Genomic DNA, 14,896 nt, shown 5'->3' on the forward strand with positions numbered 1-14,896 from the left:
GTGTTAAGGGGGCTGCCACATATGTGGTAATTTGTGGGTGTTTTTTTCCCCAAATGGGATGACTACGCATTTTTTGGCATTTAGCTTGAGGCTATGACTTTGACACCAGGTGTCCATCTCAGTAAGGCCCTTTTGGAGTATGTCCGTGTCAGCCGGAGAGTCAGTTTTGGCTCCCAGTTAGCAGTCATCAGCAAACTTGGTTAGCCATAGTCCTGTGTTTACCTGTACTTCTGAGAAGTATATGCTGAACAGTAGGGTTCCCGGGACTGAGCCTTGCGGGACACCACTTGTGACTGGTTTAGAGTCGGACCTGGAGCCCACTATTCTTACCATGCGAGTTCTGTCTGTAAGCCAGTTGGCAACCCATCTCGTGACGTAGGGGTTTGTATTCAGGCTGGTGAGTTTTTCTGTAATACCCGAGTGGGGAATGGTGTCAAAAGCCTTGGCGAGGACAAGGTAGGCTGTGTGAACCACCTTTCCCTCATTTATGGCCTTGGTGACTGTCTCGAAGAAGTCAACCAGGTTTAGTAGGCAAGATATGCCCTTAAGAAAGCCGAACTGGGTCAGGTCAAGTGTTTCGAGGTTCCCAATGTCTTTTTTAATGAGTTCCATGATGATGCACTCCATAGCCTTGCAGACCAGGCTAGTCAGGCTTATAGGGTGATAGTTACCAGGGTCAGTTGTGGCCCCTCCTTTGTGGAGAGGAATAACGGTTGCTGTGCGCCATTCTATGGGCATGTAGCCTGTGCAGAGGCTGAGGTTGAACAGCGTGTTTAAGTGGTGGGTTAGTTTGTTCTGTAGTTTATGCAAGACACAGCCAGGGACACCATCTGGTCCCACTGATGCTGTGTTTTTGGCTTTTGAAAGGGCTGTTTTCACCTGTGCGTTTTTGATTTTTGGGACACTACACTTTTCTGGTATTGTTGTGGGCCCTTTTGGAGGTGAGAGGGGTGTGAAGTTTGCACTGAATCTATCTGCCAGGATGTTGGCAATATCAGTAGGTTCAGTATATTTTGTGCTATTATGCACTAGTTCAGTGCATATTTGCGAGTTGCCACTTAGATTCTTAACACATCTAAAGAAGGCTTTGTGGTTATCTTTTGAATCCTTGACTATTTTTCTTTTGAAGTTAGCCTTGGATGATTTCATGAGGGACTTTAGTTTCTTATTGATACTGGTCAGGGATGTCTTTCCTTCTTGGGATTTGCTTTTTTTCTGAACTAGTTTCTTCCTTCTATTGTATACCGTGTTTATTGCAGTGGTCCACCAAACTGGTTTTCTTCTCTTAGAAGAGTGAGTCCTGGTTTTTGCTAGGGATGGCATGATCCATGCATACTTGTAGGTGCTCACAGAGTGCATTTGTAAAGGTTTCTGCATCTTGTTCAGCATTATCCTTTAGCGTGGGGTCTATGAAACTTACCACCTCTGTCTTAAGTAAGGTGAAGTTTGCAACAGAAAAGTTTTTTACTGTAGTCTCCTTAGTTGGGGGTGGCAGTGGGGTGTGGACATCCAGAGATTTTGGCAGACTTATTACCACCCACTGTTCCATTTTATTGGTATGCATCTTTGTCTGTATACCACAGAATAAAATACAATTATTAAGTATCAGAAATATGAAAAAATATCTATTTCTAATGTATGAAAAAATTACATAAATAATGCCCTGTACATAAAAAAGGAATCAAAATTAATTAACAAAAGACATTAAAATATCAAAAAAAAATGCATGCATACTTCACAGACAAAAAGACACACATTAGCACATTTACGTATGCCATCAGTTGCACTAATGAGGTGTGAAATACTTCTCTGCGAGAATGTTGGGCAGTGATCATATGATGAACAGTTGTAAAAAAATGAGTGTAAAATAAATGCATTAACTTGAACAAGGAAAGTAGTAGTTTGTTTTACTTGTTTGAACATCTGCATTTGGTCAGTATTAATCTTATCTAACCAGTGTGCTGCCGGTCCTAACTAGCTCCTCTACAAGTATTTAAGAGTGAACTGAATTAAGATGCAGCTCATCACTTAACAGCTATACAAGCTGCACAGCTCATCACTTAACAGCTATACAAGCTGAACAGCCCATCAATTAATAGCTGTACAAGCTGGATGGCCCAGCCAGATGACTGTGAATATACTATCACTGCCTCCTTGTATCACTTGATACTATATGTAAAAGCTAATGATTTACTATTACAGTTTCTCTCTAATGATAGTGAGCTTTGTTAGCAATGTCAGGATTTATACCACTTGTTAAGCTCAACAGTCTCTAATGTGTAGGTCAAAAAAAAAATCTAAATTCTATAAAAAGTTATCTTAGTAACAAATGCATGATATTATAAACACAGAAGTAATGTTCACGGAAAAAGAAAAATGTCTTTACAGAATTAATGTCTTACCATTGCAAAAATATTTTGAATCTGTGAAGGTATGTTCCCCAGACGTCGACCTGAACCCTTTTTGACACGTACAGTAGTAACTCCCATTGGTATTAGTGCAGATAGAGTAGTTACCACAAGTTTGATTGTATTCCTTGCACTCATTTATATCTGTGTTTCACAAAACAAAATATCAAGTATATGTAAAGATATGACTTTTAAACAAATGACAGCTGCATACATTTATTAATTAGATACCGAATAGAAAAAATGTCCATTAAGTTATAGTCTTGTCTACATAAAAAAAAAACATAAAGCAACTGGTTTACTTACCATTTCATAGACGCAGAAATATCCTTACAGTTTCATTGCCATGGGCCTGTTCTTCTCCTAAATTTTCTTTATTTAACTTAAGGACTGACATATTTTATACACACAAAGCTACTTTCTCATTCTTAGACTGTTACAGCAAATAGTGCGCTCATACACAAAACACAAGGTATTTACTACTTGCTGCCTAAAACTTAGTATAAATACATTTATCCAATTCTTCTCTGTGATAGTTTATTCCTTTAATTTCTAAATTCCATATATATATAACCGAAAATACACCGATGTACCACACAATAGCGTGTTTAATAACACAAAAAAATAAATAAGAACAGTGTTGAGCGCTTTCGCAAAACTAATTGCTTCATCAGATTGTCTGATGAAGCAATTAGTTTTGCGAAAGCGCTCACCACTGTTCTTATTTATTTTGTGTGTTATTAAAAACGCTATTGGTATGCTCGGTTATATATAGTTCTGGTTTTGTGCACCTGGGTTTTACCTGAAGCCGTTTCTCTTTTTATACAATTTCTAAATTCCATTGCATCTGAGGAAAGACAACTGGTCAATAAAAGTGCTGAAACCCATTTTAAAATGCTGATTTCAGTTTGGCTAAATGTTGTCTGAGATGAAAGAAAATTGTGTCAACTGTCTTGCTGTAATGTTTCCACAATTAATTGACTTCATAGCTAGAGATAGGGCTGGCTTGGGGTTAGATATAAGGTTTAGGTTAGAATTAGGCATGATTTTAGAGTTATTCTTGTAGTGGGGCAATCATTTTTCATACAAAGAAGTCACATTTATGAAACAAGAATTGTTTTACTTAGAAAAAGTAGATGGTGCCAAAAGCAGCATAATAACAAGAAGCTGCTAGTGTTGCCAATAACTAGTCCCCGAAAAATACGTAAAACAGTTCTAATGAAGTCATTGTGATGAAAGCGCTTATCCTTTAATGAAAGAATTGTTTTACTATTTCAACAGTAATTCTTAACTGCTGCAATGAGAATGTCTTTTATATTTAATTTATTGCAGACATATATGCATACCTGACTTAAATGTAATAAAATAAATCCTAGTTAAATTTTGGCAGACTTATTGGTATGCATCTATGCCTGTATATCACAGAATAAAATACAATTATTAAGTATCTGAAATTTGAAAAAAACATGTATTTCTAATGTATGAAAAAAGTTACATAAATAATGCCCTGCATATAAAAATGGAATCAAAATTCATTAACAAAAGACATCAAAATATCAAAAGAAAATGCATGCATACTTCACAGACAATGAGACACACATTAGCACATTCGCGTATGCCATCACTTGCACTAATGAGGTGTGAAATACATCTCTGCGAGAATGTTGGGCAGTGAACATAAAAAAAATGAGCGTAAAATAAATGCATTAACTTGAACAAGGAAAGTAGTAGTTTGTTTTACTTGTTTGAACATCTGCATTTGGTCAGTATTAATCTTATCTAACCAGTGTGCTGCCTGTCCTAACTAGCTCCTCTACAAGTATTTAAGAGTGAACTGAATGAAGCTGCAGCTCATCACTTAACAGCTATACAAGCTGCACAGCCCCTCACTTAACAGTTATACAAGCTGTACAGTGCATCACTTAACAGCTATACAAGCTGCACAGCGCATCACTTAACAGCTATGCAAGCTGCATAACTCATCATTTAACAGCTGTACAAGCTGCACGGCTCATCACTTATCAGCTATACAAGCCGCACAGCCCATCAATTAGCAGCTGTACAAGCCGCACGGCCCAGCCAGATAGCTGTATATATACTATCACTGCCTCCTTGTATCATTTGATACTATATGTAAAAGTTAATGATTTACTACTACAGCTTCTCTCTTATGATAGTGAACTGTGTTAGCAATGTCAGGTTTTATACCAATTGTTAAGCTCAACAGTCTCTAATGTGTAGGTAAAAAAAAATCTAAATTCTATAAACAAATATCTTATTAACAAATGCATGATATTATAAACACAGAAGTAATGTTCACTGAACAAGAAAAATGTCTTTACAGCATTAATATCTTACCTTTGCAAAAATATTTTGAATCTGTGAAGGTATGTTCCCCAGATGTTGACCTGTACCCTTTTTGACACATACAGTAGTAACTTCCATTGGTATTAGTGCAGATAGAGTAGTTACCACAAGTTTGATTGTATTCGGTGCACTCATTTATATCTGTGTTTCACAAAACAAAATATCAAGTATATGTAAAGATATGACTTTTAAACAAATGACAGCTGCATACATTCATTAATTAGATACCAAATAGGAAAAATGTCCATTAAGTTATAATCTTGTCTACAAAAAAAAAACATAAAAACGTAACTGGTTTACTTACCATTTCATAGACCCAGAAATATATTTACAGTTTCATTGCCATGGGCCTGTTCTTCTCCTAAATTTCCTTTGTCTAACTTAAGGACTGACATGTTTTATACACTCAAAGCTACTTCCTTATTCTAAGACTATTACAGCAAATAGAGCGCTCATATGCAAAACACAAGGCATTTACTACCTGCTGCCTAAAACTTAGTAAAAGTACATTTATCCAATTCTTCTCTGTAATTGTTTATTCCTTTAATTTCTAAATTCCATTGCATCTGAAGAAAGACAAATTGTCAATAAAAATGCTGAAACCCATTTTTAAAAATGCTGATTTCAGTTTGGTCAAATGTTGTCTGAGATGAAAGAAAATTATGTCAACTGTCTTGCTGTAATGCTTGCAGAATTAATAGACTTCATAGCTAGAGTTATGGCTGGTTTGGGGTTAGATATAAGGTTTAGGTTAGAATTAGGCATGCTTTTAGAGTTATTCTTGTAGTGGGGTAATCATTTTTCATACAAATAAGTCACATTTGTGAAACAAGAATTGTTTCACTATTTCAACAGTAATTCTTAATTACTGCTTTGAGAATGTATTTTATATATGATTTATTGCAGACATATATGCATATCTGACTTGAAATGTAATAAAATAAATCCTAGTTAAATTTTATAGGTTCATAGGTAGGTAGTGGGCTATCTGCCTGAGGGCATTTATAAGCCTAGTCAGAGTGTGTCGGCTTTTGCCGCCCCATTGATTAATTAACTGATCCTCTGTCACGCAGAGCCAATGAAGTGATCTCAGGGGTGTATTTTCTGTTACCCATCCACTCGTCAAGGTTTCTCTTGAAGAGTGTTAGTGAGGTGCTCTGCCTGATGTAATTTGGAATTTTGTTCCAAAGCATGGGGAGTCTCTGTGACAGGAATCTATCCCTCCAGCATGTTCTTTTTTTGTTGTGGCAAGGTTTGCCTCACTAGAGCACTTGGCACGCAGTGACTTGGACTTTTTTAGGTGGAGCATGCCCATCAATTCTGAGTTGGACATGGCTTTGTAAGTCAGGCAGAGATCACCTCTGAGTAAACGATAATCCACTGAGTACAGCTGTAGTTTTTTCGGTCGGGCTGCGTAGGACTTATGTTTGAGGCCAGTTATCCTCTTGGTGAGGAACTTTTGTGGTCTTTCCAGCTGTTGGAAGTGTTTTGTGAGGTACATCCCAAATGGGGCATTGTACTCTATGATGGGTCTAATGAGTGACGAGTAGAGGGGCACTATAACCTTTTTATTTCTAGGTGTGAACCCTTTAGTAATTAGATGGGTCACACAGAAGGATTTCCTAACTACTTTGGCAATATAATTGTCAAAGGAGAGATTATTATCTGCCTGAGTCCCCAGATCTCTTATTACCTCTTCTGTGTTAAGGGGGCTGCCACATATGTGGTAATTTGTGGGTGTTTTTTTTTTCCCAAATGGGATGACTATGCATTTTTTGGCATTTAGCTTGAGGCTATGACTTTGACACCAGGTGTCCATCTCAGTAAGGCCCTTTTGGAGTATGTCCGTGTCAGCCGGAGAGTCAGTTTTGGCTCCCAGTTAGCAGTCATCAGCAAACTTGGTTAGCCATAGTCCTCCTGTGTTTACCTGTACTTCTGAGAAGTATATGCTGAACAGTAGGGTTCTCCGGACTGAGCCTTGCGGGACACCACTTGTCACTGGTTTAGAGTCGGACCTGGAGCCCACTATTCTTACCATGTGAGTTCTGTCTGTAAGCCAGTTGGCAACCCATCTCGTGACGTAGGGGTTTTTATTCAGGCTGGTGAGTTTTTCTGTAATACCCGAGTGGGGAATGGTGTCAAAAGCCTTGGCGAGGACAAGGTAGGCTGTGTGAACCACCTTTCCCTCATTTATGGCCTTGGTGACTGTCTCGAAGAAGTCAACCAGGTTTAGTAGGCAAGATATGCCCTTAAGAAAGCCAAACTGGGTCACGTCAAGTGTTTCAAGGTTCCCAATGTCTTTTTTAATGAGTTCCATGATGATGCACTCCATAGCCTTGCAGACCAGGCTAGTCAGGCTTATAGGGTGATAGATACCAGGGTCAGTTGTGGCCCCTCCTTTGTGGAGAGGAATAACGGTTGCTGTGCACCATTCTATGGGCATGTAGCCTGTGCAGAGGCTGAGGTTGAACAGCGTGTTTAAGTGGTGGGTTAGTTTGTTCTGTAGTTTATGCAAGACACAGCCAGGGACACCATCTGGTCCCACTGATGCTGTGTTTTTGGCTTTTGAAAGGGCTGTTTTCACCTGTGCGTTTTTGATTTTTGGGACACTACACTTTTCTGGTATTGTTGTGGGCCCTTTTGGAGGTGAGAGGGGTGTGAAGTTTGCACTGAATCTATCTGCCAGGATGTTGGCAATATCAGTAGGTTCAGTATATTTTGTGCTATTATGCACTAGTTCAGTGCATATTTGCGAATTGCCACTTAGATTCTTAACACATCTAAAGAAGGCTTTGTGGTTATCTTTTGAATCCTTGACTATTTTTCTTTTGAAGTTAGCCTTGGATGATTTCATGAGGGACTTTAGTTTCTTATTGATACTGGTCAGGGATGTCTTTCCTTCTTGGGATTTGCTTTTTTTCTGAACTAGTTTCTTCCTTCTATTGTATACCCTGTTTATTGCAGTGGTCCACCAAACTGGTTTTCTTCTCTTAGAAGAGTGAGTCCTGGTTTTTGCTAAGGATGGCATGATCCATGCATACTTGTAGGTGTTCACAGAGTGCATTTGAAAAGGTTTCTGCATCTCGTTCAGCATTATCCTTTAGCGTGGGGGCTATGAAACTTACCACCTCTGTCTTAAGTAAGGTGAAGTTTGCAACAGAAAAGTTTTTTACTGTAGTCTCCTTAGTTGGGGGTGGCAGTGGGGTGTGGACATCCAGAGATGTTGGCAGACTTATTACCACACACTGTTCCATTTTATTGGTATGCATCTTTGTCTGTATACCACAGAATAAAATACAATTATTAAGTATCAGAAATATGAAAAAATATCTATTTCTAATGTATGAAAAAATTACATAAATAATGCCCTGTACTTAAAAAAGGAATCAAAATTAATTAACAAAAGACATTAAAATATCAAAAAAAAAAATGCATGCATATTTCACAGACAAAAAGACACACATTAGCACATTTATGTATGCCATCAGTTGCACTAATGAGGTGTGAAATACTTCTCTGTGAGAATGTTGGGCAGTGATCATATGATGAACAGTTGTAAAAAAATGAGTGTAAAATAAATGCATTAACTTGAACAAGGAAAGTAGTAGTTTGTTTTACTTGTTTGAACATCTGCATTTGGTCAGTATTAATCTTATCTAACCAGTGTGCTGCCAGTCCTAACTAGCTCCTCTACAAGTATTTAAGAGTGAACTGAATTAAGATGTAGCTCATCACTTAACAGCTGTACAAGCTGCAGGGTCCATCACTTACCAGCTGTACCAGCTGCAAAGCTGATCACATAACAGCTGTGCAAGCTGCACGGCTCATCACTTTAGAGCTGTAGAAGCTGCAGGGCTCATCACTTACCAGCTATACAAGCTGCACAGCACATCACTTAACAGCTATACAAGCTGAACAGCCCATCAATTAATAGCTGTACAAGCTGGAAGGCCCAGCCGGATGACTGTGAATATACTATCACTGCCTCCTTGTATCACTTGATACTATATGTAAAAGCTAATGATTTACTATTACAGGTTCTCTCTAATGATAGTGAGCTTTGTTAGCAATGTCAGGATTTATACCAATTGTTAAGCTCAACAGTCTCTAATGTGTAGGTAAAAAAAATCTAAATTCTATAAACAGACATCTTAGTAACAAATGCATGATATTATAAACACAGAAGTAATGTTCACGGAAAAAGTAAAATGTCTTTACAGAATTAATGTCTTACCATTGCAAAAATATTTTGAATCTGTGAAGGTATGTTCTCCAGACGTTGACCTGAACCCTTTTTGACACGTACAGTAGTAACTCCCATTGGTATTAGTGCAGATAGAGTAGTTACCACAAGTTTGATTGTATTCGGTGCACTCATTTATATCTGTGTTTCACAAAACAAAATATCAAGTATATGTAAAGATGTGACTTTTAAACAAATGACAGCTGCATACATTCATTAATTAGATACCGAACAGGAAAAATGTCCATTAAGTTATAGTCTTGTGTACATAAAAAAAAACATAAAGTAACTGGTTTACTTACCATTTCATAGACACAGAAATATCTTTACAGTTTCATTGCCATGGGCCTGTTCTTCTCCTAAATTTTCTTTGTTTAACTTAAGGACTGACATATTTTATACACACAAAGCTACTTCCTCATTCTTAGACTGTTACAGCAAACAGTGCGCTCATACACAAAACACAAGGTATTTACTACTTGCTGCCTAAAACTTAGTATAAATACATTTATCCAATTCTTCTCTGTGATAGTTTATTCCTTTAATTTCTAAATTCCATATATATATATATATATATAACCGAAAATACACCGAGGTACCACACAATAGTGTGTTTAATAACACAAAAAAATAAATAAGAACAGTGTTGCTCGCAAAAAACTAATTGCTTCATCAGATTGTCTGATGAAGCAATTAGTTTTGCAAAAGCGCTCACCACTGTTCTTATTTATTTTTTTGTGTTATTAAAAACGCTATTGTGTGGTACCTCGGTGTATTTTCGGTTATATATAGTTCTGGTTTTGTGCACCTGGGTTTTACCTGAAGCCGTTTCTCTTTTTATACAATTTCTAAATTCCATTGCATCTGAGGAAAGACAACTGGTCAATAAAAATGCTGAAACCCATTTTTAAAAATGCTGATTTCAGTTTGGCTAAATGTTGTCTGAGATGAAAGAAAATTGTGTCAACTGTCTTGCTGTAATGTTTCCACAATTAATTGACTTCATAGCTAGAGATAGGGCTGGCTTGGGGTTAGATATAAGGTTTAGGTTAGAATTAGGCATGATTTTAGAGTTATTCTTGTAGTGGGGCAATCATTTTTCATACAAAGAAGTCACATTTATGAAACAAGAATTGTTTTACTTAGAAAAAAGTAGATGGTGCCAAAAGCAGCGCAACGACCATAAAACAAGAAGCTGCTAGTGTTGCCAATAACTAGTCCCCGAAAAATACGTAAAACAGTTCTGATGAAGTCATTGTGATGAAAGCGCTTATCCTTTAATGAAAGAATTGTTTTACTATTTCAACAGTAATTCTTAACTGCTGCAATGAGAATGTCTTTTATATTTAATTTATTGCAGACATATATGCATACCTGACTTAAATATAATAAAATAAATCCTAGTTAAATTTTGGCAGACTTATTACCACACACCATTCTGTTTTATTGGTATGCATCTATACCTGTATATCACAGAATAAATTACAATTATTAAGTATCTGAAATTTGAAAAAAAAACATGTATTTCTAATGTATGAAAAAAGTTACATAAATAATGCCCTGCATATAAAAATGGAATCAAAATTCATTAACAAAAGACATCAAAATATCAAAAGAAAATGCATGCATACTTCACAGACAATGAGACACACATTAGCACATTCGCGTATGCCATCACTTGCACTAATGAGGTGTGAAATACATCTCTGCGAGAATGTTGGGCAGTGATCATATGATGAACAGTTGTAAAAAAATGAGTGTAAAATAAATGCATTAACTTGAACAAGGAAAGTAGTAGTTTGTTTTACTTGTTTGAACATCTGCATTTGGTCAGTATTAATCTTATCTAACCAGTGTGCTGCCTGTCCTAACTAGCTCCTCTACAAGTATTTAAGAGTGAACTGAATGAAGCTGCAGCTCATCACTTAACAGCTATACAAGCTGCACAGCCCCTCACTTAACAGCTATACAAGCTGTACAGTGCATCACTTAACAGCTATACAAGCTGCACAGTGCATCACTTAACAGCTATACAAGCTGCACAGCGCATCACTTAGCTGTACAAAGCTGCATGACTCATCACTTAACAGCTGTACAAGCTGCACGGCTCATCACTTACCAGCTATACAAGCTGCACAGCCCATCCCTTAACAGCTGTGCAAGCTGCACATCCCATCACTTAATAGCTGTACAAGCTGTAACATGGTGATTGATGTTTTTTATAAATAATCATGTTGCAGAGATTCAGTTTTTTTTTCTTCTTCAGTTTCCTCTTTCCTCCGTACTACTGAGACTGTGGAGTTACTTTATATTAGTAAGGAGGCTGTAGGGGTGAAGTCCCCCAAATTGGGCATACAAGGGAATCTATTCCTTCAGAAAATTCTTTTTATTGTGTTTTCATCTGAATTATACTATGGTTAGTTATCATAGTCTGATGGTGAATTCATATAAACATAACTGAAGAAATCCTAGAGTGAATGCTATATATTCAGTACAATGATTAAATTAAAGTCCACAATCAAATAGGACTTAATAGAGTTCCACAACATATAAGGTACAATGTAGTCATATGAGGATGATATGGTCATACAAGGTATGATACGTTCAGTTCAGTCTATAAAACTAGCTTTGTGGATATGAATCAGTAGTCCCAGCTCAGATTAGCTATAAATAAAACAAAAAAATGCATGTTCAACTTCGCATTAAAAATTGTCTTTTATTACTAGCTGTTACTGTAACATGCTGAATAAAATATTCCATTTAAGGAAATATGAGCAGGTTTGCTTTCTGGAACTCTCATGATAATTAATAACTGCAAATACAAAGCACAAAATATGTTTATGTTGCATCTTAAAGCTGAACTATCACATCTATAAACACTGTTGTGTGTAACATCTTAGTGCTCTATCTGCCTTCTGTCTCAGCATGCTACAGTGCTGGTATTTCGGCAGTTTAGGTGCAACACTTTTAATTTTAGTTATTTCCATCTTCCAGTTATGGTTATATTGTATCTTTACAAGAGAAACACAAACGAATGTAATTGCTAACAGCTGTGGCTCATAACAAGAACAATAAAATATCAAAACCTGTTGCAAGCAGAGCAGATATATTTTTAATTCTGCCTTTTTTTCTTGTTCAAAAGAGAATAATAAGACTCGGCCTTATCAAAAGTACAGTTTACCATAGCTCTCAACCTTCTGACTCCAAAATGTGCAACGTCACTATTCATAATATGGAACAAATGGGAACATGTAGACCACTTACTAAAAGCTTATTAACAACTTCAACAAAGAAGCTCACAGGGTTGCTAAATGTGTCATTTTATGTTCATAAATAGTTCATTTGATGAAGTAATATACTATAGCATTGTTTACCATGGATATCAGCTACACAAATTCTTAAAACTGAATGTGTGACAGACCCTTTTAATGTGAAACAATGAGGAACATGGACTTTTTAAGCCTTAAAATTTGGAGCATTCCTCGAAATGAGGTGCACTTGAGAGGTGTGAAATTTACTCATGCTCTCTTCAGCATGGCAACATCACAGTCAGAATAGCCAAACCAGGTAAAAATCCAGCAGTAAACAACTCCAAACCCTACAACTTCACCCACTTAATGATACAATCCATATTACTACCAAAATCCTTAAATACACCCACACTTCTCCAGTAAATGTTTGCTACAAAAATATCTGTCTAACTTTCTCTCCCTCCGCTTATCATTATTTTCAGAATTAAAATATCCTCTCCAATAATGACCCTTAATCAAACTTACACAGACCTCATACACACCTACCTAACCTTAAATCTCTTATATGTGCTCTATTCAGTGTCAATCTTATACATAAGTTGGATCATATAACACCTTTCTAGCCTTCCACTCTACTGATGTATTAGCTATTACAGAATTATTGTTCATAAAATTATCATAAGCATATTCACTATTTCCCAGGTTACAACTATAAGTTTAACTCCTGAATGGAACTAGTAATGGAGGTGGTACAATCATCATCCTGTGTGTTATCTGATCATCTCAAGGATTACTTGCATAAAATTAGACCCTCTTAGTAAAAGTCTGCATATCATTGCTGGAGCCTTCCTGTCCCTGACAGAGTGCTTTTCAAACTATCTGGAGATATACAGAGCTGAGTATATTTTTCTGGCACTTCAGAGTTGTGTACTGGTAATTGTTGTTTGACTAATTTTATATCATTGCTGGCTGACTTCAGAGTTGTGCACTGTTATTTTTGCTTCACTGTATAGTTTTTCAGATCTCTGCTGAAGGTGTTGGTTTTCCCATACCCACCCTCCCTATTCTTGTGTTGTTGTTTAAATATGGAGGCTTTTGCAGTTGCCTGTCCCCACTGTAGATTTGATCTGGCACACTGCCCCCAGTACCGTCTCTTTACCTCATTCTACCTAATAGACTCCTTCTGCACTTGTTTTTAGTCATTTTTAATTTAATAGCATTTTTTAAACTGTTTGGTCTAACATTGCTACATACTGCATTTGAATTGTTTTGACTGCTGTTTTAGCTACTTTTATATATATATATATATATATATATATATATATATATATATATATATATATATATATATATATATATATATATATATATATATATATAAAATACCTTTCCTGTAACTAGTGTAGTCCGGATTCAGATTTGCCATATCCAGGACTGTATATAAGCTTCAGAGCCCCCCCCCCCAAGCTTTCTGTGTTGGAGGGAAGCCTTCTAGCTTATCAGTGGGAGTGGTATGCACTAGGTAACCTATCTACCACATAAGGAGTGGTTCTGGCCCATAAATTGTAGTTATTGGCCATTTAGGCAGTTTTTCCATCTCTCTCAACTTTCTGATTTAAAAGCCCACATTTGCACTTGATTCCCCCCTTTCCTGTAACTAGTTTAGTCCAGATACAGATTCTTAGTTTTAGCACTTGAATTTGCTTATTCGTGATCAGCACTTGTTCAGAACTTGTAAGCACTAAATAACCTACTAATTACTACAGCACTCAACCTTCCTCATTACCTAGAGGAAAACAGTTTTGGTACTTACTTTCCTCACTTGCTTAGAGAAAAACAGCTGTTGTACTCACTTTCCTCACTTATCTAGAGGAAAATATAGTTTTTTTATTCAGGCATGTCCAAGGGATGGCTCCCGGTGTTCTCTCCTGTCTATCTGATGAATCTGGGCATCTTGGGGCAATGTAGAAATTGCCTCATGTACACAGACAACCCTCTCCTCCTACCACCCAGCACTACAACCTGTGAGAGATGCACTTATCTAGCCAAACTGGAGGTAAAGCTCTCTCCAATCAAGACTGAATTGACAGTCAAGAGGAGAAGGTAAACACTTGCACCACACCACACTCATCACATAGTCTCACTAAATCTACACCACCAAAATTCACACATAGAAACACAAAAACATTCACGGAGGCTCTCAATAATAATCTGCTCAAGCATCAGAGACCTCCAAAGCAGAAATGCAAGCAACATCCACCCCCCAACACAACCCAAATGACACATAGCCCGCAGACTCAGTGTGCCACTCAACCAAAGCCAATAAGGCAAAACAATGTACCCAACACACTAGTCATAGGTGACTCTAGTCAGGCACACTGATGTCCCACTCACCAGGCTAAACAAGGAGAAGGTTACTGTCAGCAGCCTGTCGGGTGCCAGGATCCGCCACATAACCCACGCACTCAGGTCACTCCACAACAAGTACAAATATGACTGTCATTGTCCATGTTGGTGTGAATGACCTGAGACGTACCTCACTGGACAACAACAAAAGAGACATGGAAGAGCTCTCCAATCTTGTATCCCAGGCAGGTATGACCCTAGCCCTGAGTAGCATTCTGCCA

General features: G+C 37.3%; 1 protein-coding gene across 1 annotated transcript in view; it reads right to left on the minus strand.

Annotated features, from left to right (window-relative positions):
• LOC122810730 (latent-transforming growth factor beta-binding protein 1-like) overlaps positions 1 to 14,896 on the minus strand; it is a 573,718-nt gene that overhangs the window by 512,626 nt on the left and 46,196 nt on the right. Inside the window, exons 2-4 of the mRNA XM_044082294.1 lie at positions 9,010 to 9,159; positions 4,767 to 4,916; positions 2,403 to 2,552 (exon numbers count right to left, since the gene is read on the minus strand). Of these exons, the coding sequence (XP_043938229.1) occupies positions 2,403 to 2,552; positions 4,767 to 4,836 (220 nt within the window). The 5' untranslated portion in view covers positions 4,837 to 4,916; positions 9,010 to 9,159. The remainder of the gene's footprint in view (positions 1 to 2,402; positions 2,553 to 4,766; positions 4,917 to 9,009; positions 9,160 to 14,896) is intronic.

This window comes from Protopterus annectens, chromosome 9.part0 (assembly GCF_019279795.1).
Source record: "Protopterus annectens isolate FY-2018-M chromosome 9.part0, PAN1.0, whole genome shotgun sequence".
Lineage (NCBI taxonomy): Eukaryota > Metazoa > Chordata > Ceratodontiformes > Protopteridae > Protopterus > Protopterus annectens.